The 27,500-nt window shown below is 37.2% G+C and overlaps 1 protein-coding gene across 4 annotated transcripts in view; it reads right to left on the bottom strand.

The window, feature by feature from the left end:
* Positions 1-3,983: 3,983 nt before the first annotated feature.
* Positions 3,984-27,500, bottom strand: part of LOC133645013 (phospholipid-transporting ATPase IA-like) — a 427,043-nt gene continuing 403,526 nt past the window's right edge. For all 4 annotated transcript variants that reach the window (XM_062039795.1, XM_062039796.1, XM_062039799.1 and 1 more), the window contains 2 exons: positions 23,051-23,142; positions 3,984-6,634 (listed from right to left, as the gene is read on the bottom strand). In XM_062039795.1, the coding sequence (XP_061895779.1) occupies positions 6,537-6,634; positions 23,051-23,142 (190 nt within the window). In that variant the 3' untranslated portion in view covers positions 3,984-6,536. The remainder of the gene's footprint in view (positions 6,635-23,050; positions 23,143-27,500) is intronic.

The raw sequence follows: 27,500 nt of genomic DNA, 5'->3' as shown, positions 1-27,500 counted from the left end.
CCGGCTTTATTTCAATGACAATACAACTTAACACTTGTAACAATTATGACCTTTTATGTGTTGTATTACAGATTTATTCACACAACATTCTGTTTTTTGTTGTAACTTTACGAGTTTTTACTCATCAGAATATTCCGACTTTATTTCCATGACAATACAACTTAACACTCGTAACAATTATGCACTTTTTTGCGTTACATTACAAGTTTATTCCCACAATATTCAGATTCTTGAAGTTTTTGGAAAATTAAGCCTTTTATTATAATATTATGTTTTTCCCCCCACTAACGTTACAATCGCTTTCGGTAAGATTACGACTTTATTCTTGCAACATTACAGTTGATTTTGCAGTTTGACTTTATTCTTCTAACTTTGCGACTTTTTTCAAATAACATGACAAGTTTTTTCTCATCAGAATATTCCGACTTTATTACTAAGACAATACAACTTAATAGTCGTAATAATTATGATCTTTTTTGTGTTGTATTACAAGTTTATTCCCACAACATTCTGACTTTTTGTTGTAACATTACAAGTTTTTTATCATCCGAATATTTTGACATTATTTCAATGACAATACAACTTAACAATCGTAACAACTATGAACTTTTATGTGTTATATTACGAGTTTGTTTTCACAACATTGTGACTTTTTCTTGTAATGTTACGAGTTTTTCCACCTCAGAATATTCCGACATTAATACCAAGACAATACAACTTTACAGTCGTAATAATTTTGAGCTTTTTTGTGTTGTATTACGAGTTTATTCCCACAATATTCTCAATTTTTTTGCAACTTTACAAGTTTTTTCTCATCAGAATATTCCCACTTTATTTCCATGACAATACAACTTAACACTCTGATTTTATTAGGATAAAGTTGAGAATTCACAGGATGAAGTCGGACCAAAGTTGTTACGAGAATAAAATGTTTCATAATTTAGCAAACGTAAACTAGTAATGACTTTATTCTCGTATTCAAAATTTTAACTCAAAACATTAGGATTTTTTTGGGGATTTCATCTTCTTCTCTGACTTTACAAACCTTCATTCCGACTTTATTCTTCTAACTGTGTGACTTTTTTCTAGTAATTTGACAAGTTTTTCTTCCGTATAATGTTCCGACTTAATTACCATAACAATTTAACACTTGTAATACAACACAACATTTTTTGTATTTGTTATAAGTTTATTCCCACGACATTAGGCTTTTTGTTGTAACTTTGAGTTTTCCTCATCGGAATATTCCGACTTTATTTCAATGGCAATACAACTTAACACTTGAAAAAATTCTGACCTTTTATGTGTTATATTACGAGTTTATCCCTACAACATGTGGATTTTGGTTGTAACTTTACAAGTTTTTTCTCATCAGACTATTCCGACTTTATTTCCATGACGATACAACTTAACACTCATAACAAAAATTAACTTTTTTGCGTCGTATTCCACGTTTATTCCCACAACATTTGGACTTTTTAAGTTTTTGTAAAATTAAGATTTTTATTCTTGTAAAAGTAAAAAAAATTCTTCCCCCTTTTAACGTTAAAATAATTTTCGGTAAGACTTTTTGCGTTACTTTCGGAGTTTTTGTAAAATTACGACTGTTATTCTTGTAAAAGTACATTTTTTCTCCTCCCCCCACCAACGTTACAATTATTTTCGGTAAGATTACGACTTTATTCCTGTAACATTTCGGTCGATTTGTCACTTTCAAGAGTACAACTTGCTTCCTTTGTTTTCTCTGTAAATGTAATATATATTAATTTCATAATATTTATTTTCTGTGTCGTGTTGCCCCAATATGCCTTACAGTAGTAGCAGACAGACGTGCGTACATACAGTAAAAGTTAACATCGTAGAAGTGAGACGCACTTAAAAGCACGCGTACATCACATGCACATGCGCACACACACGCGCACACACAGTCAGAAGTCGTATCTCCCATAGGGAGAAGAAAGCCATCGCACAGACATGAAGTATTAAGTACAATAATTAGAAATAAACCGAGCAGTAACAATATTCACCACTGAGAGACGTTTAAGAAAGCGCCGTGTCCTGTGGGGCGGGGAGGGGAGGGGGGGGGGGGGTCAAAGGTTACAAAGCCAGTCAAAATGCAAAAGTGTGTGTACGTCTCCGAATATAAAAATACAAATCCACAAAATCATAACTCTGGGTTGCCGTGGATACTCCTGGGGTATTTTCTCTCTCTCTCGCTAGCTAATGGCACTTATGTTGGAAGGGTCTCAATCTCGTTTTTTTTCCTTAAACGTGTGCGTCCTACGGGGGGGGGGGGGGGGGCGGAAACGTAGGCACCTTTGTGATGGCGGGAGGGATGTGTGGAATGCTTATCAAGTCCATCGAAAACGAATCCCGACCAGAAAACCAGGCACGGGATTCAATACATTGCTCGAGAAAGGAAGAGAAAATGTGTGTAGATGCGAGAATGAAGGCATGATGCAGATGTAAGGCGCTTCCTTTAGTGCGGGGAAATTAAAAGTAAGTAGGGGAAAAAGTGGCGGTCGGGGTTTTTTTTTTTTTCCGAATTCACGAGTACTTCACGGGATTGTACACGCGACTGCTCTTTGGCAATCCCAGCTTTAAGAATCTTTGACTTGGGGACGACTGGTCACGAGGAACGGCGTTCAGCGGGGGGGGGGGGGGGGTGACGGTACACGTCCTCGACGTTATCGCTACGCCGTTAAGGTTCTTCTGCTTAGGGAACACTTGGCCTTTCCGGTAAAACATAGTACAACTATTACATTTGCTCATCGGCCAATTAGGGGTTTTACTAGAAAATAAAATAACCCAAACTCAGTCACTGCATTAAAAAAAAAAAAAAGAAATACAGTAGTACCTCAACTTAAGAGTGTTTTGAGATAAGAGCTGTCCCTCGCCTAACACATACTAGCCAACCTTAACCAATGCGGGGGGGGGGGGGGGGGGGGTTATTTACAGCTAGAATTCACCAACTCGAGTATTTCATATATATATATATATTTCATATATATATATATATATATATATATGTATATATATATATATATATTATTTACAGCTAGAATTCACCAACTCGAGTATTTCATATATATATATATATATATTTCATATAGGCAGCACGGTGGCAGAGGGGTTAGTGCGTCTGCCTCACAATATGAAGGTCCTGAGTAGTCGTGAGTTCAATCCCGGCCTCTGGATATTTCTGTGTGGAGTTTGCATGTTCTCCCCGTGACTGCGTGGGTTCCCTCCGGGTACTCCGGCTTCCTCCCACCTCCAAAGACATGCACCTGGGGATAGGTTGATTGGCAACACTAAATTGGCCCTATAGTGTGTGAATGTTGTCTGTCTATCTGTGTTGGCCCTGCGATGAGGTGGCGACTTGTCCAGGGTGTACCCCGCCTTCCGCCCGATTGTAGCTGAGATAGGCTCCAGCGCCCCCCGCGACCCCGAAGGGAATAAGCGGTAGAAAAAAAAAAAATGGATGGATATTTCATATATATATATATATATTTCATATATATATATATATATATATACATATATATATACTTGACTTTCAGTGAATTCTAGCTATATATATATATATATATATATATATATATATATATATATATATATATATATATATATATATATATATTATTTACAGCTAGAATTCACCAACTCGAGTATTTCATATATATATATATATATAAATATATATATATATATATATATATATATATATATATATATATATATATATATATATATATAAATATATATATATATATATATATATATATATATATATATATATATATATATATATATATATATATTTCATATATATATAAATATATATATATACATATATATATATATATATATGTATGAAATACTTGACTTTTAGTGAATTCTAGCTATATATATATATATATATATATATATATATATATATATATATATATATTATTTACATAGAAAAAGAAAAAAAAAACTTGAATTTCAGTGTTCCGGTGGCTATCCATTAGATGGCAGTATTGTCCTGTTTAACTTCTCCGTTCATTGGGCAGGCAAGCTGTTTATATTGTGGGAAAGCGGACGTGAGAACAGGCTGTCCCCACTCAGTCTCAGGTCCGCATTGAGCTGGAGGGGGCGTGGCCTCCAGCTCCGGCTGAATACCGGGAGTTTGTCGGGAGAAAATCTCTGCCGGGTAGGTTGTCGGGAGAGGCGTTGAATACCGGGATTCTCCCGCTAAAAACGGGAGGGTTGGCAAGTATGGCCTAACATTTTAAAGACTAGTGTTGTATCAATACCAATATTTTGGTACCGGTAATTTTCTAAATAAAGGGGACCACAAAAAAAATTTGGCTTTATTTTAACAAAAAAATCTTAGGGTACATTAAACATATGTTTTATTGCAAGTTTGTCCTTAAATAAAATAGTGAACATACAAGACAACTTGTCTTTTATTAGTAAGTAAACAAAGGCTCCTAATTTAGCTGCTGACATATGCAGTAACATATTGTGTCATTTATCTACCTATTATTTTGTCAACATTATTAAGGACAAGCGGTAGAAAATGAATTATTAATCTACTTGTTCATTTACTGTTAATATCTGCTTACTTTCTCTTTTAACATGTTCTATCTACACTTCTATTAAAATTTAATAATCACTTATTCTTCTGTTGTTTGACACTTTACATTAGTTTTGCATGATACCACACATTTGGGTATCAATCTGATACCAAGTCGTTACAGGATCAGGAAATATGTCCAGGGACATATTTCCACAATATACATTTTAAGAAAAACGAAAGAAGATGGTGTGATGCCAAAAAATATCGACGTCATCATAGTAGTAGCGACTAGATACGCTTCTGTACTTGTGTCTGCTTGTAAGTACTCTATGATTGTGCGCTGCCGAACATGCTCGTCTGCTCGTAAACCAGCAATGACACCACGTGTCATATTCCAACCATTGGAATACTTTGTATAGTTCAAGACTTACGGTCATTAGTTATTTGGGAATGTTCGGCGGGGCAAATTGAAAAGCTTAACGGGCCTTAATTTGCCCAGGTCTGGTCTAAATGGTGGACATGTATCCATGAAAATATGGAAAAGCTGCCGACGGAGTGTTTGACGGAAAAAGCAGCTAGAAGGCGATACCGTAGTCCACTCTCCAAGGTACATTGTACATTGTTATTACATTACGTCATAAAACTACTGTAGTTTTTAGTACTACATGTACCGTTTCTCAGACAATATTTCTCATTTAAACCTTTGTTTTTCTTTTTAAAAGGCATTTCACACGTTAAAATTGTGCCGTTTATTTTTTTCGGGGGGTCAATGAAATTGATTTCAATTCATTTCAATGATTTGAGATTAGGCCTGCAACTAACAACTAATTTGATAATCGATTAATCTGTCGATTATTACTTCGATTAACCGATTAATAATCGGATAAAAGAGACAAACTACATTTCTATCCTTTTGACGGAGATATATATATATATACATATATACATATTTAAGAGTTATTTCTTTCTATTGGTTACCAGTTGTGCTCTTTCTATTTTTTCTCCATCTTATTTATTCTGTTCTGGTGATCATTCAAACTCAGCTTATATGTCATCAAAAGAACTTGGGATTGACCAGCAACTTAAATTCCCTTGGAGGAACATCTGGTCCAGCGCAACACTTTCCAGTATTTTATTGAAAAAAATATATACTAGCACCATACCTATTTTGATTATTGTTTTTCAGCTGTTTGTAAATGTTGCAATTCATAAATAAAGGTTTATTAAAAATAAAATAAAAAAAAGTATCCTCTGCATAGCGTAGATCCAACGAATCGATGACTAAATTAATCGCCAACTATTTTTATAATCGATTTTAATCGATTAGTTGTTGCAGCCCTATTTGAGATACAAGAAAATTTGAGTTAAGAAGCAATGAAGCTGGTAAGTTGAGGTACTTCTGTACTGCGCCAAGGAGAAGCCAGAACTTGAAAACCCCACGTTAAGGTCTCCTGGTCGGGAACACTTGGCCTTCCCTTCCGTGTAAAATATGCACACGGACAAATCCAAGACGATAATCAGCTGAAACTATTCATTCCGCACATCAGGCGATTAAGGGATTTACTAAAAAAAATTGAAATATAAATATTAAAAATGGTATTACAGAATTACCGGCTGCGATATTTTAATTTTAAAACTCATTCAAGCGGTTTTGTTCCCAAAATGAACCTTCACGCCGAGCGCCGCACTGTACCGTGGGCGCGGCGTACCGTCACACCCCCTCGTGTCTCGCAGTCCTATTTTTAGCGGTTTCGGTTCGGCGCTCGTAACTGAGCAAAGGGTGAGGAGGACAAAAAAGCACCGTGCTCGTCACACTTCACCTGTTCCCTTCCTCAAAAGAATCCATGGTCCCATTCTTATCTGTCTGCGGTCGTACTCATCGTCTCCAAAAAAAAACGTCACCCGCCGTCCAGAAACAAGAAAACCACCAAGCGGGTGGTCGCGGTGGCGCTGGCGACTGATTGGCGGGCGCTCACCACTCCCGGCTCCTCTCCTTGGTGGTGTCGTACGCCCGGATCACCTCCGACTGCGACACCACGCCGTTCTCGTCTTGGGAAAAGGCGTAGCCGTCTGCCGAAGAGGACAGAAGGCATTAAAATTGAGAAGGTAAAAAAACGATTGATTACACAAAGAACAACCAAAACAGTACATGGGGTTGTGTGCCAGAATAAATAAAATTAATGAAATAAATAATCAAAATGAATATCAATAAAACAACAGGAACTACAATTCGGGAATAATATTTCATGTATAACCTATTCATACCTAAAAATTGTCCATTAATCATTTTAAACTTCACAATGATAACAGCTAGCATAGCATTATTTTCCTTCTTTGATTACATTACTGATAAAATATGTAATGAAAAAAAACAATAATTCAATTTCATCTGTTCCAGATCGATTCGCTTTTTAAAGCTTCGCCTTGTTTTGGCGAAAATGCTAACAGTTAGCATGGATACAACTTACTTACAACGTACTTTCAGGTTGCTAAAGTAACGGCTCTCAAATGCGGTAAAGGGTAGCACCTTGCAAGGTAGGTAGCGTCAAGTCCTAACCCTTTTTTTTTTTTTTTAGGGACAATCTCACTAAAATGGCAATGCTAACATGCTAACAGCTAACAAAATGGCTACTGCATGTAAAGTCCTGACTTGCCTTGCAAGCAGAGCCTTAATACTTATATTAATAAACAAATAAAAAATATAAAATTTATGCAGAAGTAAAAAAATTATTAACTGCAGTAGTTATTTTATTGCTATTATTCTGTTTACATTGGTTTTACCCTTAAAAATCGTTTTTAATCATATTTATTTTTATATTTATTTATTTTTTGTTTTTATTCAGTCATTGGTTTGAATATTGTTTTTAATATTGTTGTGCAGCACTTTGGAAACATTTTTGTTGTTTAAATGTGCTATATAAATAAAGTGGATTGGATTGAAGTACTTTAACCACATTTATTAAATTAATTTCTTTTTTTATCATTTATCGTCTTTACATAAATGAAAAAGCCTACTTTACTAAATGTCACATTTTATACAATATCAAATTTCTTTTAAAATTATACATTTTAGGAGACGAACGCCACAATTTGTTTTACAGCTAAATCAAGAGCTAACAAGCTAGCAAAAATCGGTGAGATTAGAGACATATTAAAATCCAAATTAAAGTAGTACAGCAAAAATTAGTTATTATACTTGTTAAAACTCAGTTAAAACATGACATGTTTTAATTGTAATTTGGGGGCGGTTCTTTTTAGTATTTTGGACCGAGCTAGGCTAATGCTAAGCAAAGCCCAGTGGTTAGCGCTTGACATTAAACAAATAAATTAAAATTAATATAATCCTTAAAAAAGTTTGCATTGAAAAAGGCACACATTTTTATTACGTGTAGTAGTTATTTTATTGCTATTATTCTGTTTACATACTTTAACCACATTTAATAAATTAATTTCCATTTTTATCATTAATCGTCTTTACATAAATGAAAAAGCCTCCTTTACTAAATGTCACAATTTATCTAATATCACATTTATTTTATAATGATAGATTTCAGGAGACGAACGCCACAATTTATTTTACAGCTAAATCAAGCGCTAAAAAGTTAGCAAGAATCGGTGAGCGCTTAGCTCTTAGAGACATATTAAAATCCAAATTAAAGTAGTACAGCAAAAAAAAGAAGTTATTATACTTGTTAAATACAATGTTAAATCTCAGTTAAAACATGACATGATGTTTTGATTGTAATTTGGGGGCGGTTCTTTTTAGTATTTTGGACCGAGCTAGGCTAATGCTAAGCAAAGACAAGTGGTTAGCACTTGACATGAAACACAGAGATAAAAATGAATATACTCCTTAAAAAAGTTTGCATTTAAAAAGGCACACATTTTTATTAGGTGTAGTAGTTATTTTATTGCTATTATTGTGTTTAAATACTTTAACCACATTTATTAAATTAATTGCCATTTTTATCATTTATTGTCTTGACATAAATGAAAATAACTCATTTAACAGGAAAACTAAATGTCATATTTTATCTAATATCAAATTTATTTGAAAATGATACATTTTAGGAGACGAACACCACAATTTATATTACAGCTAAATCAAGAGCTAACAAGGTAGCAAGAATCGGTGAGCGCTTAGCTCTTAGAGACGTATTAAAATCCAAATTAAAGTAGTACAACAAAAACATTTTTTTTATTATACTTGTTAAATACAATGTTATAGCTCAGTTAAAACATAAAATGAGGTTTTAATTGTAATTTGGGGGCGGTTCTTTTTAGTATTTTGGACCGAGCTAGGCTAATGCTAAGCGAAGCTCAGTGGTTAGCGCTTGACATGAAACACAGAGATAAAAATGAATATACTCCTTAAAAAAGTTTGCATTTAAAAAGGCACACATTTTTTCTAAAAGGCATAACAACAATACTAAAGCAGGGGTGTCCAAAGTGCGAACTATTCAACGGCCCGCGGCAGATTCCAAAAAATACTATAATTTTTTAAAAAGATTTTAAATGTAATGTCGACTCTAATAACACAAAGCTGGCATGCAGGTTGTTTTTTTCTTTAAAGCTAATAATGCACTTTGAATTTTGGGGTGGGGGGGGGGGGGGGGGGGGGGTGGGGGGGGAATATTGCACGTTTTGTGTTTTTGCCATTAAAACAAAAAAAAATATGAAAAAGATACTGTATATATTTTTTCGACAAAAGGATCTGAAGTTGATCTAGAACAGGGGTGTGAAAGTCAAGGCCTGCGGGCCGGATCTGGCACGTTGTGGACAATGTGAAAAAACATACATCAGTGACCATACATCTTGACCTCTCGAGCAGAGCATTTACTTATACGACCCAATCCAAACAACCTTTCCTAGTCATGATGCAGGAAAAAATATATATATCAACCAGCACAAACAGTGAACACACATGGTCACACATAACAACCTGCTCAATAAACTTTGTGGATATAAAAAATTGTTATTTTATTTTTAAATTTGACATTGAAATCCATTGCAAGGCATGATGGGAAAAATGCAAAAGACTGGGAAATGCAAAAGACTCTCTCCACACATATTTCTTATCGATTACAAAGCTTTGAAGAGGTCGTCACAAAAGTAAACAAGGTAGAAGTTGAACTTTCATATTAAATTATATTAATTATACATCCATTATGTCACATGTGTCAAAGTCAAGGCCCGCGGGCCAAATCCGGCCCGCAAATGAATTATCTATGATATTTGATAAGTATTAGAACCAACCCGCAGACCACAGCACGCACTTGATGGGAATGGGGTCCCACAGTACATTTTTGGGGTCCCACTTTTTTGTAAGCGTTTTGAAAACAAATGATAAATGTATGCATTATCCTGTTATATCTCACATTCTATAATGTGTTTTGGAAAAAAGGTTGTCATAAACGTTAATTCATTAAAAAAAATAATACAAAATAAAATACATTTTTATGCATATGTAAATGTATTCAGTTATATGCTGGTATTTTTTTTCTATATTTTTATTGTAATATTTTCAGAATGTGTTTGTTCTATTTTTGGCCAAAATAAGACAAATAAAACAATCTGAAGTTGTCTTTATTTTTTCGTTTTAATGCCATGATTGTAATAGTCTGGCACAGATTTTCCTCCATGCGGCCCCTAAGCTAAAATGACTTTGACACCCCTGATCTAGGGATTTGACCACTGAATAATAAAAAATGAAAAATACTCAATTTTAACATTTTTATGCCTGAAATCTGTCCGGGTTGCCAGAACAAAACTTGAGCAGAGCCTTAAAGGTAAAAAAAACAAAACATCTTTATATTGTATTATTTTGTTGATGTTGTTTACTTGAGTCATATTGCCATCATAGTGCAGTCTACACATATCTCTTATGTTTGACTGCCATCTACTGGTCACACGTATCATTACACCATGTAACAAATAAAACTGCTTCGAGGTCGGTAAGCACAACCAGAATTATCCTGGACATTAGGCGCACTGTTGAGTTTTGAGAAATAAAATGATTTTAAGTGCGCCTTCAGAATGTGTTTGTTCTAATTTTGGCCAAAATAAGACAACGTTTTTAGTTTTAATGCCAGAATTTTAATAGTCCGGCATAGATTTTCCTCCATGTGGCCCCTGAGCTAAAATGACTTTGACACCCTTGATCTAGAGATTTGACCATTGAATAATAAAAAATTAAAAATACTCAATTTTAACATTTTTATGCCTGAAATCTGTCCGGGTTGCCAGAACAAAACTTGAGCAGAGCCTTAAAGGTAAAAAAATAAATAAAAAAAACATCTATATTTTGCATTATTTTGTTGGTGTTGTTTACTTGAGTCATATTGCCATCAAAGTGCAGTCTACACGTATCTCTTACGTTTGACTGCCATCTACTGGTCACACTTATCCTTACACCGTGTACCAAATAAAACTGCTTTGAGGTCGGTAAGCACAACCAGAATTATTCGGGCATTAGGCGCACTGTCGAGTTTTGAGGAAATAAAAGTATTTTAAGTGCGCCTTCAGAATGTGTTTGTTCTAATTTTGGCCAAAATAAGACAAAGAAAACAATCTGAAGTTGTCTTTATTTTTTAGTTTTAATGCCAGGATTTTAATAGTCCGGCAGAGATTTTCCTCCATGTGGCCCCTGAGCTAAAATGACTTTGACACCCCTGATCTATGGATTTGACCGTTGAATAATAACAAATAAAAATGATTCAATTTTAAAATTTTTATGACTGAAATCCATCCGGGTTGCCAGAACAAAACTTGAGCAGAGCCTTAAAGGTAAAAAAATAAATAAAAAAACATCTATATTTTGCATTATTTTGTTGGTGTTGTTTACTTGAGTCATATTGCCATCAAAGTGCAGTCTACACGTATCTCTTATGTTTGACTGCCATCTACTGATCACACTTATCCTTTCACCGTGTACCAAATAAAACTGCTTCGAGGTCGGTAAGCACAACCAGAATTATTCCGGACATTAAGCGCACCGGGTTATCAGGCGCACTGTCGAGTTTTGAGAAGAAAAAAAGGATTTTAAGTGCGCCTTCACCGTTGAATAATAACAAATTAATTATTATTAATTTGACCGTTGAATAATAACAAATAAAAAAGACAAAATTAAAAGAAATTTTTTTTTTTTAAACAAAACTTGAGCAGAGCCTTAAAGGTAAGAAAACCTCCAAAAAAACATCTATATATTGTATTATTTTGAAAATAAAAAAAACATCAAATTGGCCCCTGCATGCTTCAGTGAAGGAAGTTTGGACACCCCTGGTCTAAAGGTTACTCGCTAAGTTCCGAAAGTTTCCCTTTTGAGTCTCACCTTGGGGTCAAACGAGCGGATCAGTAGGCTACCTGTGGGGCCCGGTTGGTCAGCTCAAAGGAGTGTGCTGAGCCGTGGGGGCCAGGGGGGGGGGGGGAATAACAGCGCAACATTTCATCATATCACCGTGTTTTTTTTTTTTCAAAAAGTGGGCTCACGTCAGAACACAGCAAACACACGAGGGAGAGAGGAACCAAAGAAAAAGACGAAGGGAAGAAAAGGCTCTAACGAGGAACTACGATGGAAACGTAACAAAAAGGGTCACACAACATGCGACTCGTGCCCACCTGAGAGACGACAAACAAAAGCAAACTGATCAGACAAAAGCACGCAACAGAACACAAATGAATGAAACACAAAATCAAAACATTTTAACTCTTTTGTTGTGGGCTAATCTAAAACGGACTATCATCGCCTAATTAGGAACTAAAAAGGAGAAGGAAGATGTCGACATTTTGCATTTGCAGAGTCACAATTATTACAAGTCTTAGTTTTGATGTTGTTTTTCTTGGATAAAGCCCGAAGAATACCACTTGATCTACCGTACTTGAAGATTATATCAGAACATTTCTAGCTTAAAGTTAAACTTAAAGTACCAATGATAGTCACACACACGCTCGGCGTGGTGAAATGTGTCCTCTACATTTGACCCATCCCCTTTTTCACCCCCTGGGAGGTGAGGGGAGCAGTGAGCAGCAGCGGTGGCCGCGCCCGGGAATCATTTTTGGTGATTTAACCCCCAATTCCAACCCTTGATGCTGAGTGCCAAGCAGGGAGGTAATGGGTCCCATTTTTATAGTCTTTGGTATGACTCGGCCAGGGTTTGAACTCACAACCTACCCATCTCAGGGCGGACACTCTAACCACTAGGCCACCGATTAATCGATCATTGCAAAAACAAACAAAAAAATTTAACTCTTAAGGCCTTGGTGGGCACATGCGTGGACAGCACCTTTTAGCTCTTATTTCCAAAATTGTGTACACTACTGAATTGGGGTCTTATGGCCACTTATGTGGACACTTATACTGCCATCTGGTGGTGTCAGAAGAGTACAACATACAATGGAATTTGGAAAAAAAAAAATTTAAAATAAGAGTTAGCTTGTCACTAAACATGAAGTACACGTTTGTGTACTTATGGACTAAGTACATCATATAAAAAGATGATTCTTAGTTTTTTATTCTAATTAGGGTCCAATAAGCCCAAATAGCAAAGAGAAATAAAAAAAAAAAGCATGTAAACAAACAGCTTGGGACTTAAGAGGTTTTTAATGTAGCTCGCATGATTTTACGTTTTAGTTAGTCTTTTTTAAATTTAATAGAGTAGTTGTTTCACTCTACAAATACTAGAAAAAAATCTGTCTAGGTTACTCGATATTGTAAAAAATAAATACAATTTAAGGTAGTTAGCCTACCGTATTTTGCGGAGTATAAGTCGCAGTTTTTTTCATAATTTGGCCGGGGGTGCGACTTATACTCAGGAGCGACTTATGTGTGAAATTAACACATTAGCGTAAAATATCAAATAATATTATTTAGCTCATGACTAGACGTATAAGATTTCATGGGATTTAGCGATTAGGAGTGACAGATTGTTTGGTAAACGTATAGCATGTTCTATATGTTATAGTTATTTGAATGACTCTTACCATAATATGTTACGTTAACATACCAGGCACGTTCTCAGTTGGTTATTTATGCCTCATATAACGTACACTTATTCAGCCTGTTGTTCACTATTCTTTATTTATTTTAAATTGCCTTTCAAATGTCTATTCTTGGTGTTGGCTTTTATCAAATACATTTCCCCAAAAAATGCGACTTATACTCCAGTGCGACTTATATATGTTTTTTTCCTTCTTTATTATGCATTTTCGGCCGGTGCAACGTATACCCCGGAGCGACTTATACTCCGAAAAATACGATAATCGATCATTGCAAAAACAAACAAAAAAAATTTACTCTAAAGGCCTTAGTGGTCACATGCGTGGACAGCACCTTTTAGCTCTTATTTCCAAAATTGTGTACACTACTGAATTGGGGTCTTATGGCCACTTATGTGGACACTTATACTGCCATCTGGTGGTGTCAGAAGAGTATAACATACAATGGAATTTGGGGGAAAAAAAGTTTAAAAATAAGAGTTAGCATGTCACTAAACATGAAGTACACGTTTGTGTACTTATCGACTAAGTACATTATATAAAAAGATGATTCTTAGTTTTTTATTCTAATTAGGGTCCAATAAACCCAAATAGCAAAGAGAAATTAAAAAAAGCATGTAAACAAACAGCTTGGGCCTTAAGAGGTTTTTAATGTAGCTCGCATGATTTTACGTTTTAGTTAGTCTTTTTAAAATTTAATAGAGTAGTTGTTTCACTCTACAAATACTAGAAAAAAAATCTGTCTAGGTTACTCGATATTGTAAAAAACAAATACAAATTAAGATAGTTAGCCTAATTAGAAATTCTAGTAATTCATTTTTAAACAGAGCAATGTTTACACGATTTCATTAACTTGGAAAATCCATTGTTAACTTTTCAGTTTACTTGATATTGTCAAAAAAATCAACGAAACAAAGGCAAGAAAAAAAATCTAACATTTGATCCAATGTTAACATTCCTGGCTCCTCCAAAAAAAATCTAATGTATTTGTTACTGTGAGAAAAATAGAAAAACTACAATATGTCAACAACACGGTGCAACAGTAAGAAAAATCCGATTTTCCATTGGAATGTCAAACAAACGAGAAAATACGAGAGCATGAAATAATAAGGCCTTAAAATGCAAACATTCTTGCGATTCCGCGCTAAAGATAACGTTGATGTTGTCTACACTGCAAAAATTGAAATCTAAGTAAGATTAAATATCTCAAATAAGGGTGATATTTGCTTATTTTCTGTCTGATAAGATAATTCATCTCACTAAGCAGATTTTATGTTCGAGTGTTTTACTTGTTTTAAGTGTTTTGGTCCTAAATGATCTCAGTAAGATATTACAGCTTGTTGCTGAGATTTGATGACCTATATTGAGTAAAACATGCTTGAAACTAGAATATCAACTGTTGCAAAGCTGTGTCATCAACACTCACAAGTATAAAACTACTTTTTTAAAGTAATAATTTCTTATTGCATGCATGAAAAAAAAAAATCACGACTTTGACACAATTTTGTCTCATAATTAAAACGGATGGACTTTGCTGTTTTATTTTCAATGAAACAAAAGAAAATATGTACTCGTATAGTAGTACAGTTGGCACAGTACAGTAAACTGACAGTTAATATTCAAACATTTAACATGTGACATTTCTAACAATTTTGAACAGAATAGTTCATGCACATTCAGATGAATTCTTAAAAATTACAATTAAAAATGTTTTGGCCGGGGGCCAGGCTATATATACACTAAATGGTAAATGGGTTATACTTATATAGCGCTTTTCTACCGTCAAGGTACTCAAAGCGCTTTGACACTATTTCCACATTCACCCATTCACACACACATTCACACACTGATGGCGGGAGCTGCCATGCAAGGCCCTAACCACGACCCATCAGGAGCAAGGGTGAAGTGTCTTGCTCAAGGACACAACGGACGTGACGAGGTTGGTAGAAGGTGGGGATTGAACCAGGAACCCTCAGGTTGCTGGCACGGCCACTCTCCCAACTGCGCCACGCCGTACACTACCGTTCAAAAGTTTGAAGTCACATGGAAATGTCCTTATTTTCAATGAAGATAACTTTAAACTAGTCTTAACTTTAAAGAAACACACTCTATACATTGCTAATGTGGTAAATGACTATTCTAGCTGCAAATGTCTGGTTTTTGGTGCAATATCTACATAGGTGTATAGAGGCCCATTTCCAGCAACTATCACTCCAGTGTTCTAATGGTACAATGTGTTTGCTCATTGGCTCAGAAGGCTAATTGATGATTAGAAAACCCTTGTGCAAATCATGTTCACACATCTGAAAACAGTTTAGCTCGTTACAGAAGCTACAACACTGACCTTCCTTTGAGCAGATTGAGTTTCTGGAGCATCACATTTGTGGGGTCAATTAAACGCTCAAATTGGCCAGAAAAAGAGAACTTTCATCTGAAACTCGACAGTCTATTCTTGTTCTTAGAAATGAAGGCTATTCCACAAAATTGTTTGGGTGACCCCAAACTTTTGAACGGTAGTGTATATATATATATATATATATATATATATATATATATATATATATATATATATATATATATATATATATATATATATATATATATATATATATATATATATATATATATATATATATAGATAGATAAATATATTCCTCGCGCACTAATTGACTGAAAGAGCACGCACTTGGCGTGATGATGTCATGTTATCGATGGAAAAATGCATTTTTAGACAATATGATTTGTCTGAGCAGCTAGGAGACCCCGAGAGTAACAAGCGGTTGCCTTGTTGACTTTCCATTATGAAAAAAAAACTAGTTTTTAGTATAAGTTGGCTGGTTTAAAGAAATGTAATGCCGAGCGCATATCATTATGTCAAGATAATGGCACCAGCATTTACTTAATTTAAGAATATTTTTCAACATATTGAGCAAAAAGGTCTCTTTTTTTTTCCTTTCTACCAAGAAAAGTGCACTTGTTATTAGTGAGAATATACTTATTTTAAGGTATTTTTGGGTTCATTGAGGTTAGCTAATTTTACTTGTTTTGGAAAGTCTTGACAAGCCAAATTTTCTTGTCCTATTGGCCGATAATTTTGCTTAGTTCAAATAAAATACCCCTCATTTTTGTATTTTTTTTCGTCTTGTTTTTGAACACTGACTTTTTGCAGTGCGAATACTTTTGGTCTTCAACAAAAGAGTAAGCCCAGGCACAAAATGATAAAAAAGGAGACAAACAAAAAAGGTGACGACAAGAAAAAGAAAACAAGATTCTGACAAAGCCTCCACTTGACAGCTCGTTATTCGATACGCTGTCGTCCTCATGCTGGAAGTATTTAGCGTCGCTAATCCTCCGTGAAGGTGACTCATCTGCTAAAGGCGGCGGAGGGGGGTGGGGGGCAGCACTTCCTGTTTTGGCGTTTGAGGATTTTTTTTTTTATTGGAACAGTCGCATCAAACCTGAAACTGTAGCTAACAAAAAGCCCGCTTTTGTAGAAAATGGATATTGCCGTAACCGAGTGCACTTTCACACAGCGACATATCATCCTGCGCTGACATTAATTAGTCGAAGCCGATCAATTGATCAAACGATAACTGATAATCGATAAATTGCTATGTTCGTGTGTGCTTCTTTTCTTTGTGACTCGCTTCCCATCGCACGTTCACTCCCTAGCGGAATGAAATGAACAGAGTGAACCCTCTTGTCGATCATCCGCAATCTTTGTCACTGCGGGTGGAAGCGAGACTGCTATTTTACAAACTAGGAGGAACAAAAAACATTTGGGAGTAGTTCCGCTTACAAACAAATGAGCGATATGAGCCCAGCAACACGGACGAACCAGCCAGTACCCTGGATTTGCTGGGAAAGGGATGGCACCAAAAGGAGACCACAAAACAAACTGCCTGACCCGGTTTTACCAAAAACTGCGCTCGCATATATTTATTGAAGTGAAATTTGTGCAAAGAGAGATTAAGAGCTCATTTTATTCGTCTGTTTGTTCACTTATTTGTTCCTTCTCTGCAAGCCCGGTATGGCTACGGCGCAACACTTCCCGCTTTCTGCTAAATTGAAACTTGGGATTGGATACTCACTTTGGAATGACAAGTGAGTATCCAATCACAGCCTCGTTAACATCAGGCTACCTAGATAGGCTACTCTCAACAACTTGTTAAAAGTTAAAGTTAAGTTAACGTACCAATGATTGTCACACACACACACACACACACACTAGGTGTGGTGAAATGTGTCCTCTGCATTTGACCCATCCCCTTGATCACCCCCTGGAATGGTGAGGGGAGCAGTGAGCAGCAGCGGTGGCCGCGCCCGTGAATAATTTTTGGTGATTTAACCCCCAATTCCAACCCTTGATGCTGAGTGCCAAGCAGGGAGGTAATGGGTTTGAACCCACAACCTACCGATCTCAGGGCGGACACTCTAACCACTAGGCCACTGAGTAGGGTCGGATTGGCTATCGCAACTGTCTATCAACTGTATGTGTTCACAAATTAATCCGCTAACGGTCCCGGTGATTTTCCAATCACAGGACGGGTAAATGTCACGTCTAACGTGAGGCCATCTAGAAGGCCTTACTGACAACAACTTGTGATCTGATTGGCTATCGCAACTGTCTATCAACTGTATGTCCCCGCATTGTTGATTCTGAAGGTCCCGGGCAGATTTGGTACAGCATGGCAACATAAGCCAGCTGAATTCTGATTGGATACAAACTAAAACTAAAAACAACAGCATTGGAAAGGAGCATAATATGACATGAAGAGAATATGAATACTTTTAGATATTTAGGGAAAGTCAATAAAAGAAATACTTTTATCTTTAATTATGATCATGATTTCTGGTTGTTAGGCCAGCAGAGAAACTTGTGATTGGATACTCACTTTGGAATGACAAGATCACAGCCTCGATAACATCGGGCTACCTAGATAGGCTACTGTCAACAACTTGTGATCTGATTGGCTATCGCAACTGTCTATCAACTATGTGTTCTCAAATTCCTGACGGCACACCACTGCTTATAAGAAATAAAACCTTAATTTGGTGTCAAAATAATATTTTGTCCAGCAATATAATGAATGTTCAATGTCCCGACTTTCCGCGAGCTCCTTTCAAACAGGTTTCGGACCAGCCTCTGACGCTCGGCAGTCCCTATCGCAACGTTTTCAATCGGACATTTTTGTGCCTTCCACACTTTTCTGCGTTTCCCTGTCCTGTTTAGAAGCCAGCGTTCACGGACTGTGTGAAAGGGGCTCGGCAACGGGTGGACTACGCCACTGACCCACCTCCGATACTGACCACCGATAAGCTGACTTCCTGTTGCGAGTCCACGTTGTTTATACAAAAGGCCGACACGGGTAGGCGAGGGTGAAAGGGGCGCCTGATTTCAACACAGAAAGTCCTGTGCAAAAGGGGCTAAGGTGACTACTGGCCTAACATGCATAACACAGCATTTTTTTTGTGGTTTTTCTTTACGGTTTTCACACAAACACACTTTTAGGATGCGTTCACACATTTCATGTCAGGGTCAGTTAAATGCCTACTGAAAGCCACTACTACCGACCACGCAGTCTGATAGTTTATATATCAATGATGAAATCTTAACATTGCAACACATGCCAATACGGCCGGGTTAACTTATAAAGTGACATTTTAAATTTCCCGCTAAACTTCCGGTTGAAAACGTCTATGTATGATGACGTATGCGCGTGACGTCAATCGTTGAAGCGGAAGTATTCGGCCCCATTGAATCCAATACAAAAAACTCTGTTTTCATCTCATAATTCCACAGTATTCTGGACATCTGTGTTGGTGAATCTTTTGCAATTTGTTTAATGAACAATGAAGACTGCAAAGAAGAAAGCTGTAGGTGGGATCGGTGTATTAGCGGCGGACTACAGCAACACAACCAGGAGGACTTTGAGATGGATAGCAAACGCGCTAGCCGCCGACCTCACCTTGACTTCCTCCGTCTCCGGGTCGCCGACCGCATCTATGATCGGGTGAAGTCTTTCGTCGCTCCGTCGATCGCTGGAACGCAGGTGAGCACGGGTGTTGATGAGCAGATGAGGGCTGGCTGGCGTAGGTGGATAGCTAATGTTTTTAGCATAGCTCTGTGAGGTCCCGTTGCTAAGTTAGCTTCAATGGCGTCGTTAGCAACAGCATTGTTAAGCTTCGCCAGGCTGGAAATTATTAACCGTGTATTTACATGTCCATGGTTTAATAGTATTGTTGATCTTCTGTCTATCCTTCCAGTCAGGGGTTTATTTCTTTTGTTTCTATCTGCATTTAAGCATGATGCTATCACGTTAGCTCCGTAGCTAAAGAGCTTCACCGCGGAGATAAAAGTCACTGTGAATGTCCATTTTGCGTTCTCGACTCTCATTTTCAAGAGGATATAGTATCCGAGGTGGTTTAAAATACAAATCCGTGATCCACAATAGAAAAAGGAGAAAGTGTGGAATCCAATGAGCCAGCTTGTACCTAAGTTACGGTCAGAGCGAAAAAAGATACGTCCTGCACTGCACTCTAGTCCTTCACTCTCACGTTCTTCATCCACAAATCTTTTATCCTCGCTCAATTTAATGGGGTAATCGTCGCTTTCTCGGTCCGAATCTCTCTCGCTGCTGGTGTAAACAATAGGAAAATGTGAGCAGCCCTTCCTCCTGTGACGTCACGCTACTTCCGGTACAGGCAAGGCTTTTTTTTATCAGCGACCAAAAAGTTGTGAACTTTATCGTCGATGTTCTCTACTAAATCCTTTCAGCAAAAATATGTCAATATCGCGAAATGATCAAGTATGACACATAGAATGGATCTGCTATCCCCGTTTGAATAAAAATATTTCATTTCAGTAGGCCTTTAAAGGGAACTGGTGAGTTTTGTTCTTTTGGGTCCTTGCACACGCAACAAACGGACTTGGACCGCTTGCAAGTGAACGTTGCACGGACCAAAGACACGAACCAGTGTTAAATGACAAATATGAGAGATAATGTGTTGCTTGCGAAGTATATTTTAGAAGCTTTTAGTAAACATTTGGATTGTCAAATGGTTAACCACAATTTTGAATTTGGATTAATCTTAGTAAATTACTTGCTTAGGTAATTACTTGCTAACATATCGTCATTTCTGGGCTATAGAGTACTGAGACACAATGTGAACGCATCCTTCTTCAACACTATATTGCCATAAGTGCTTGGCCACCTGCCTTGACTCACATATGAACTTGAAGTGCCATCCCATTCCTAACCCATAGGGTTCAATATGATGTCCGTCCAACTCTTCTGGGAAGGCTGTCCACAAGGTTGCGGAGTGTGTTTATAGGAATTTCCCACCATTCTTCCAAAAGCGCATTGGTGAGGTTAACAATCTTGGGGGCGTGCCTTAAAAAGCACCGCCTTTAACGTCAGGTCCGCTTCTCCTCCATACTAACAGCGTGCCGGCCCAGTCACACAATATACGCGGCTTCAACACACACACACAAGTGAATGCAAGGCATACTTTGATCAACAGTCATACAGGTCACACTGAGGGTGGCCGTATAAACAACTTTAGCACTGTTACAAATATAAGCCACACTGTGAACCCACACCAAACAAGAATGACAAACACATTTCGGGAGAACATCCGCACCGTAACACAACATAAACACAACAGAACAACACATTGCAGCACTGACTCTTCCAGGACACTACAATATACACCCCCTGCTACCACTAACCCCGCCGCCCATCTCCCGAATTCGAAGGCCTCAAGGTCGGCAAGTATGCTCTGCGTACTGCACGTGGGCTAATTGGAAGCTCACACGAAGTCTGGAGCTCTGTAGCAACTGACTGTGCAGAAAGTCTTTGCACTATGCGCTTCAGCATCCGCTGACCTCTCTCTGTCATTTTACGTGGCCTACCCCTTGGTGGCTGAGTTGCTGTTGTTCCCAAACTCTTCCATTTCCTTATAATAAAGCCGACGGTTGACTTTGGAATATTTAGGAGCGGGGAAACTTCACGACTGGATTTGTTGCACAGGTGGCATCCTGAAGTGAAGTGAATTATATTTATATAGCGCTTTCCTCTAGTGACTTAAAGCCCTTTACATAGTGAAACCAAATATCTGAGTTACATTTAAACCAGTGTGGGTGGCATTGGGAGAAGGTGGGTAAAGTGTCTTGCCCAAGGACACAACGGCAGTGACTAGGATGGCAGAATCAATCAATCAATCAATGTTTATTTATATAGCCCTAAATCACAAGTGTCTCAAAGGGCTGCACAAGCCACAACGACATCCTCGGTACAGAGCCCACATACGGGAAAGGAAAAACTCACCCCAGTGGGACGTCGATGTGAATGACTATGAGAAACCTTGGAGAGGACTGCATATGTGGGTAACCCCCACCCCCTCTAGGAAGCGGGAATCGAACCTGTAACTCTCAAGTTGCTGGCACGGCCACTCTACCAACCGAGCTACGCCGCCCTATGACTGAGCTCCTGAGAGCGGCCCATTCGTTCACAAATGTTTGTAGAAACAGTCCTCCTCCACCAAATTTCACACTCGGCACAATGCAGTCCGAAATGTAGCGTTCTCCTGGCAACCTCCAAACCCAGACTGGTCCATCAGATTGCCAGATGGAAAAATGTGATTCATCACTCCAGAGAAGGCGTCTCCACTGCTCTAGAGTCCAGTGGCGACGCTTTGCATTGGACTTGCTGATGTATGGCTTAGATGCAGCTGCCCGGCCATGGAAACCCATTCCGTGAAGCTCTCTGCGTACTGTACGTGGGCTAATTGGAAGCTCACACGAAGTTTGGAGCTCTGTAGCAACTGACTGTGCAGAAAGTCTTTGCACCATGCGCTTCAGTATCTGTTGACCCCTCTCTGTCAGTTTGCGTGGCCTACCACTTGGTGGCTGAGTTGCTGTTGTTCCCAAAATCTTCCATTTCCTTATAATAAAGCCGACGGTTGACTTTGGAATATTTAGGAGCGGGGAAATTTCACGACTGGATTTGTCGATTCGAGAGGAGCCAGATGAGGTGGTTCGGGCATCTGGTCAGGATGCCACCCGAAGGCCTCCCTAGGGAGGTGTTTAGGGGAAGACCCAGGACACGTTGGGAAGACTATGTCTCGCGGCTGGCCTGGGAACGCCTCGGGATCCCCCGGGAAGAGCTGGACGAAGTGGCTGGGGAGAGGAAAGTCTGGGCTTCCCTGTTTAGGCTGCTGCCCCCGCGACCCGACCTCGGATAAGCGGAAGAAGATGGATGGATGGATTTGTTGCACAGGTGGCATCCTAGGACTGAGCCCATTCTTTCACAAATGTTTGTAGAAACAGTCTCCATGCCTAAGTGCTGGATTTTACACACCTGTGGCCGGGCCAAGTGATTAGGACACCTGATTCCGATCATTTGGATGGGTGGCCAAATACTTTTGGCAATATAGTGTATTTCAAACGTAAGGCGAGAAAAGACAAGACGAGGAGGTTGTGTAACTTACGTAGTAGGTTCTGCTGCATGGACTCGGAGCGGTACAGACTCACAGTGCTCTTCTTGAAGACGTTCTTCAGGAGCTGGGCCCTCTCCGTCAAACTACACACACACACACACACACACAGACACACAAAGACACACACAAGTGCAGCCAGTGTGTTAGCAACATGCCGAGAGCCACAGGCGGATTTAATGATCCACTCATCAAGCACCTCCGAGCCAGCAGGCGTCTACCTGCTGGCTCCAACACCATGTAGGGAGACAAAGTGGCAGAGGCGCAGGCGGGAGGACAAAGTGTGTGTGAAACGTGTCGAAGCAGCGGGCTGCAGGATAGGAATTCCTGTAAATGTGCGGACTACATGTCTTTATGTGTAAAAAGAGCGAGTGTGTCTGGGAGCGCGGCCAGGCCGAGGGGATCGCTTTCAGCCGGGCGGGAGATCTCACACGGATCCGCTTCACGCTAATGGCCGCTGCAGGCTCGGAGCCCCCCACCAATAAATAGCGCAGCTCACGTGATGACGATCAGCTGTCCGCCGGAGCAACGGCGTGATTGCCGACATTAAAGTCAAAACCCCGGCGGATTTAAGCAAGCAATTTGAAAGGTTTGAGTCTTGATTTTTAAATGATTGCACTTTGGACTGCAGCCTGGGAAAGGATTCTTCTGATCCTCGTCGGGGGATTTCAGGGAGTTTGTGTGGCATTTGTCATAAAAAACATTATAATTATACACAGGCACTCCATCCAGCTGTGTAATCACTCGCCATACATCAATCTGTCTATTACCTGACACCTTCTATGTTAGCTACCTCTCTTTGTTTATAATGTCTATTTTCTGCTGGATCTACCGTATTTTTCCGAGTATAAGCCGCACCGGAATTTAAGTCGCACCTGCCGAAAATGCATAGTAAAGAAGGAAAAAAAACATATATAAGTCGCACAAACTATGAAAAAAACTGCGACTGATAGTCCGAAAAATACGGTACTCTCTATTCTATGCTGCAGCTGTGACGTATACCGTATTTTCCGCACTATAAGGCGCACCTAAAAACCTCCAGTTTTCTCAAAAGCTGACAGTGCGCCTTATAATCCGGTGCGCCTTATATATGGACCAATATTGAGCCACAACAGGTCTCGCAACCCCAGCCTCTACTGTAGCGTCTATTCTATGCAACCTTATAATCCGGTGCGCCTTATATATGGACCAATATTGAGCCACAACAGGTCTCGCAACCCCAGCCTCTACTATAGCGTCTATTCTATGCAACCTTATAATGCGGTGCGCCTTGTATATGAACAAAGTTTTAAAATGGGCCGTTCATTGAAGGTGCGCCTTATAATCCGGTGCGCCTTATAGTGCGGAAAATACGGGTACTGTGATATTGTACATGGTAATTATTATATATTGTATCTTTTAGATAAAAATATAATATATGCAGTATATATTATATACTGTATATATAATATGTAAATATTACATGTATGTTATATTTTATATTGCGACTACGGTACATTTTTAGTCTACTTTATACCTGCATTATCCTTTCCATCCTTACACTTTCCATCCTTAAAGTTTGTCTAAGTCTAAGGTGTCATCCCCATTCATCATATTCTCCTCTTATTACTTTTAGTCTCATTTCATTGCAATAGAAATAGTCATACATATTTGTTTCTGTTTTACATTGATTTACCAACACAATTATTATTCCTAATTGAATTACTACTGTTGTGATGTACTCTATTACTATTTTAGATCCTTACAACATGTCTCTTTTCACCTGATAATGATTAAGTTTTATTCAAATTGCATTAAAATCTGCCACTAGATCTCCTTTAATGTGTTTCATCATAGATATTTGTATTATTCATGTTCAACTGTTTTGAAATGATTTATTGAATTATTATGTATTATGGTAAATATATACATATATTTTTCTATGTTTTTTATATTTATAAACATATTATTATTAATATTATTGGTTGTATTGTTATATTAGTTTATATATGGATGTACACACACATACATATGTAGTTTAAGTATAACGTAACCCCAGCCTCTACTGTAGCGTCTATTCTATGCGCCTTATAATGTGGTGCGCCTTATATATGAACAAAGTTTTAAAATAGGCCATTCATTGAAGGTGCGCCTTATAATCCGGTACGCCTTATAGTGCGGAAAATACGGGTATTGTAATATTGTACATGGTAATTATTATATATTGTATCTATTAAATAAAAATATAATATATACAGTATATATCATACACTGTATATATAATATGTAAATATTACATATATGTTATATTTTATATTGCTACTACGGTACATTTCTAGTCTACTTTATACCTGCATTATCCTTTCCATCCTTACACTTTCCATCCTTAAAGTTTGTCTAAGTCTAAGGTGTCATCCCCATTCATCATATTCATTCTCATTTCATTGCAATAGAAATAGTCATACATATTTTTTTCTGTTTTACTTTGATTTATCAACACAATTATTATTCTTAATTTAATTACCGTATTTTTCGGATTATAAATCGCAGTTTTTTTCATAGTTTGGCCGGTGGGTGCGATTTATACTCTGGAGCGATTTATGTGTGAAATTACGCCCAGGTAGTTGCCAAGAGGGATGAATATAAATTACTTTGCGTCATATAACGTACACTTATTCAGCCTGTTGATCACTATTTTTTATTTATTTTAAATTGCCTTTCAAATGTCTATTCTTGGTGTTGGATTTTATCAAATAAATTTCCCCCAAAAATGCGACTTATACTCTAGTGCAGGGGTCACCAACGCGGTGCCCGCGGGCACCAGGTAGCCCGTAAGGACCAGATGAGTAGCCCGCTGACCTTTTCTAAAAATAGCTCAAATAGCAGCACTTACCAGTGAGCTGCCTCTATTTTTTAAATTGTATTTATTTACTAGCAAGCTGGTCTCGCTTTGCCCGACATTTTTAATTCTAAGAGAGACAAAACTCAAATAGAATTTGGAAATCCAAGAACATATTTTAAAGACTTGGTCTTCACTTGTTTAAATATATTCATTAATTTTTTTACTTTGCTTCTTATAACTTTCAGAAAGACAATTTTAGAGAAAAAACACAACCTTAAAAATTATTTTAGGATTTTTAAACACATATACCTTTTTACCTTTTAAATTCCTTCCTCTTCTTTCCTGACAATTTAAATCAATGTTCAAGTAAATTTTTTTATTTTTTATAGTAAAGAATAATAAATACATTTTAATTTAATTCTTCATTTTAGCTTCTGTTTTTTCGTCGAAGAATATTTGTGAAATATTTCTTCAAACTTATTATGATTAAATTTCAAAAAAAATATTCTGGCAAATCTAGAAAATCTGTAGAATCAAATTTAAATCTTATTTCAAAGTCTTTTGAATTTATTTTAAAATTTTTGTTCTGGAAAATCTAGAAGAAATAATGATTTGTCTTTGTTAAAAATATAGCTTGGTTCAATTTGTTATATATTCTAACAAAGTGTAGATTGGATTTTAACCTATTTAAAATATGTCATCAAAATTCTAAAATTAATCTTAATCAGGACAAATTACTAATGATGTTCCATAAATTATTTTTTTTATTTTTTCAAAAAGATTCGAATTAGCTAGTTTTTCTCTTCTTTTTTTCGGTTGAATTTTGAATTTTAAAGAGTCGAAATTGAAAATAAACTATGTTTCAAAATTTAATTGTCATTTTTTTCGTGTTTTCTCCTCTTTTAAACCGTTCAATTAAGTGTAAATATCATTAATTATTAATAATAACATAGAGTTAAAGGTAAATTGAGCAAATTGGCTATTTCTGGCAATTTATTTAAGTGTGTATCAAACTGGTAGCCCTTCGCATTAATCACTACCCAAGAAGTAGCTCTTGGTTTCAAAAAGGTTGGTGACCCCTGCTCTAGTGCGACTTATATATGTTTCTTTCCTTCTTTATTATGCATTTTCGGCCGGTGCGACTTATACTCCGGAGCGATTTATAATCCAAAAAATACGGTACTACTTTTGTGATCTACCCTATTACTATTTTAGATCCTTACAACATGTCTCTTTTCACCTGATAATGATTAAGTTTTATTCATATTGCATTAAAATCTGCCACTAGATCTCCTTTGATGTGTTTCATCATAGATGCTTTTATTTGTATTATTCACGTTCAACTGTTTTGAAATGATTTATTGAATTATTATGTATTATGGTAAATATATACATATATTTTTCTCTGTTTTTTTATATTTATAAAAATATTATTATTATTATTATTTATTGTACTGTTATAATATTAGTTTATATATGGATGTACACACACATACGTATGTAGTTTAAGTATTATTGATTGTATTATTGTCATATCAATTACGCTTTTTACCTTGTTACAGTATTCATTACGTCACTATTTTGTGTTTTATAGATAAGATAATTAGTAGATCAAGCACTAAA

Source organism: Entelurus aequoreus, linkage group LG28, assembly GCF_033978785.1.
Source record: "Entelurus aequoreus isolate RoL-2023_Sb linkage group LG28, RoL_Eaeq_v1.1, whole genome shotgun sequence".
NCBI classification, from domain to species: Eukaryota; Metazoa; Chordata; class Actinopteri; order Syngnathiformes; family Syngnathidae; genus Entelurus; species Entelurus aequoreus.
The sequence above is the reverse complement of the archived record's forward strand: the minus strand, read 5'-3'. Positions and strand labels throughout refer to the sequence as shown.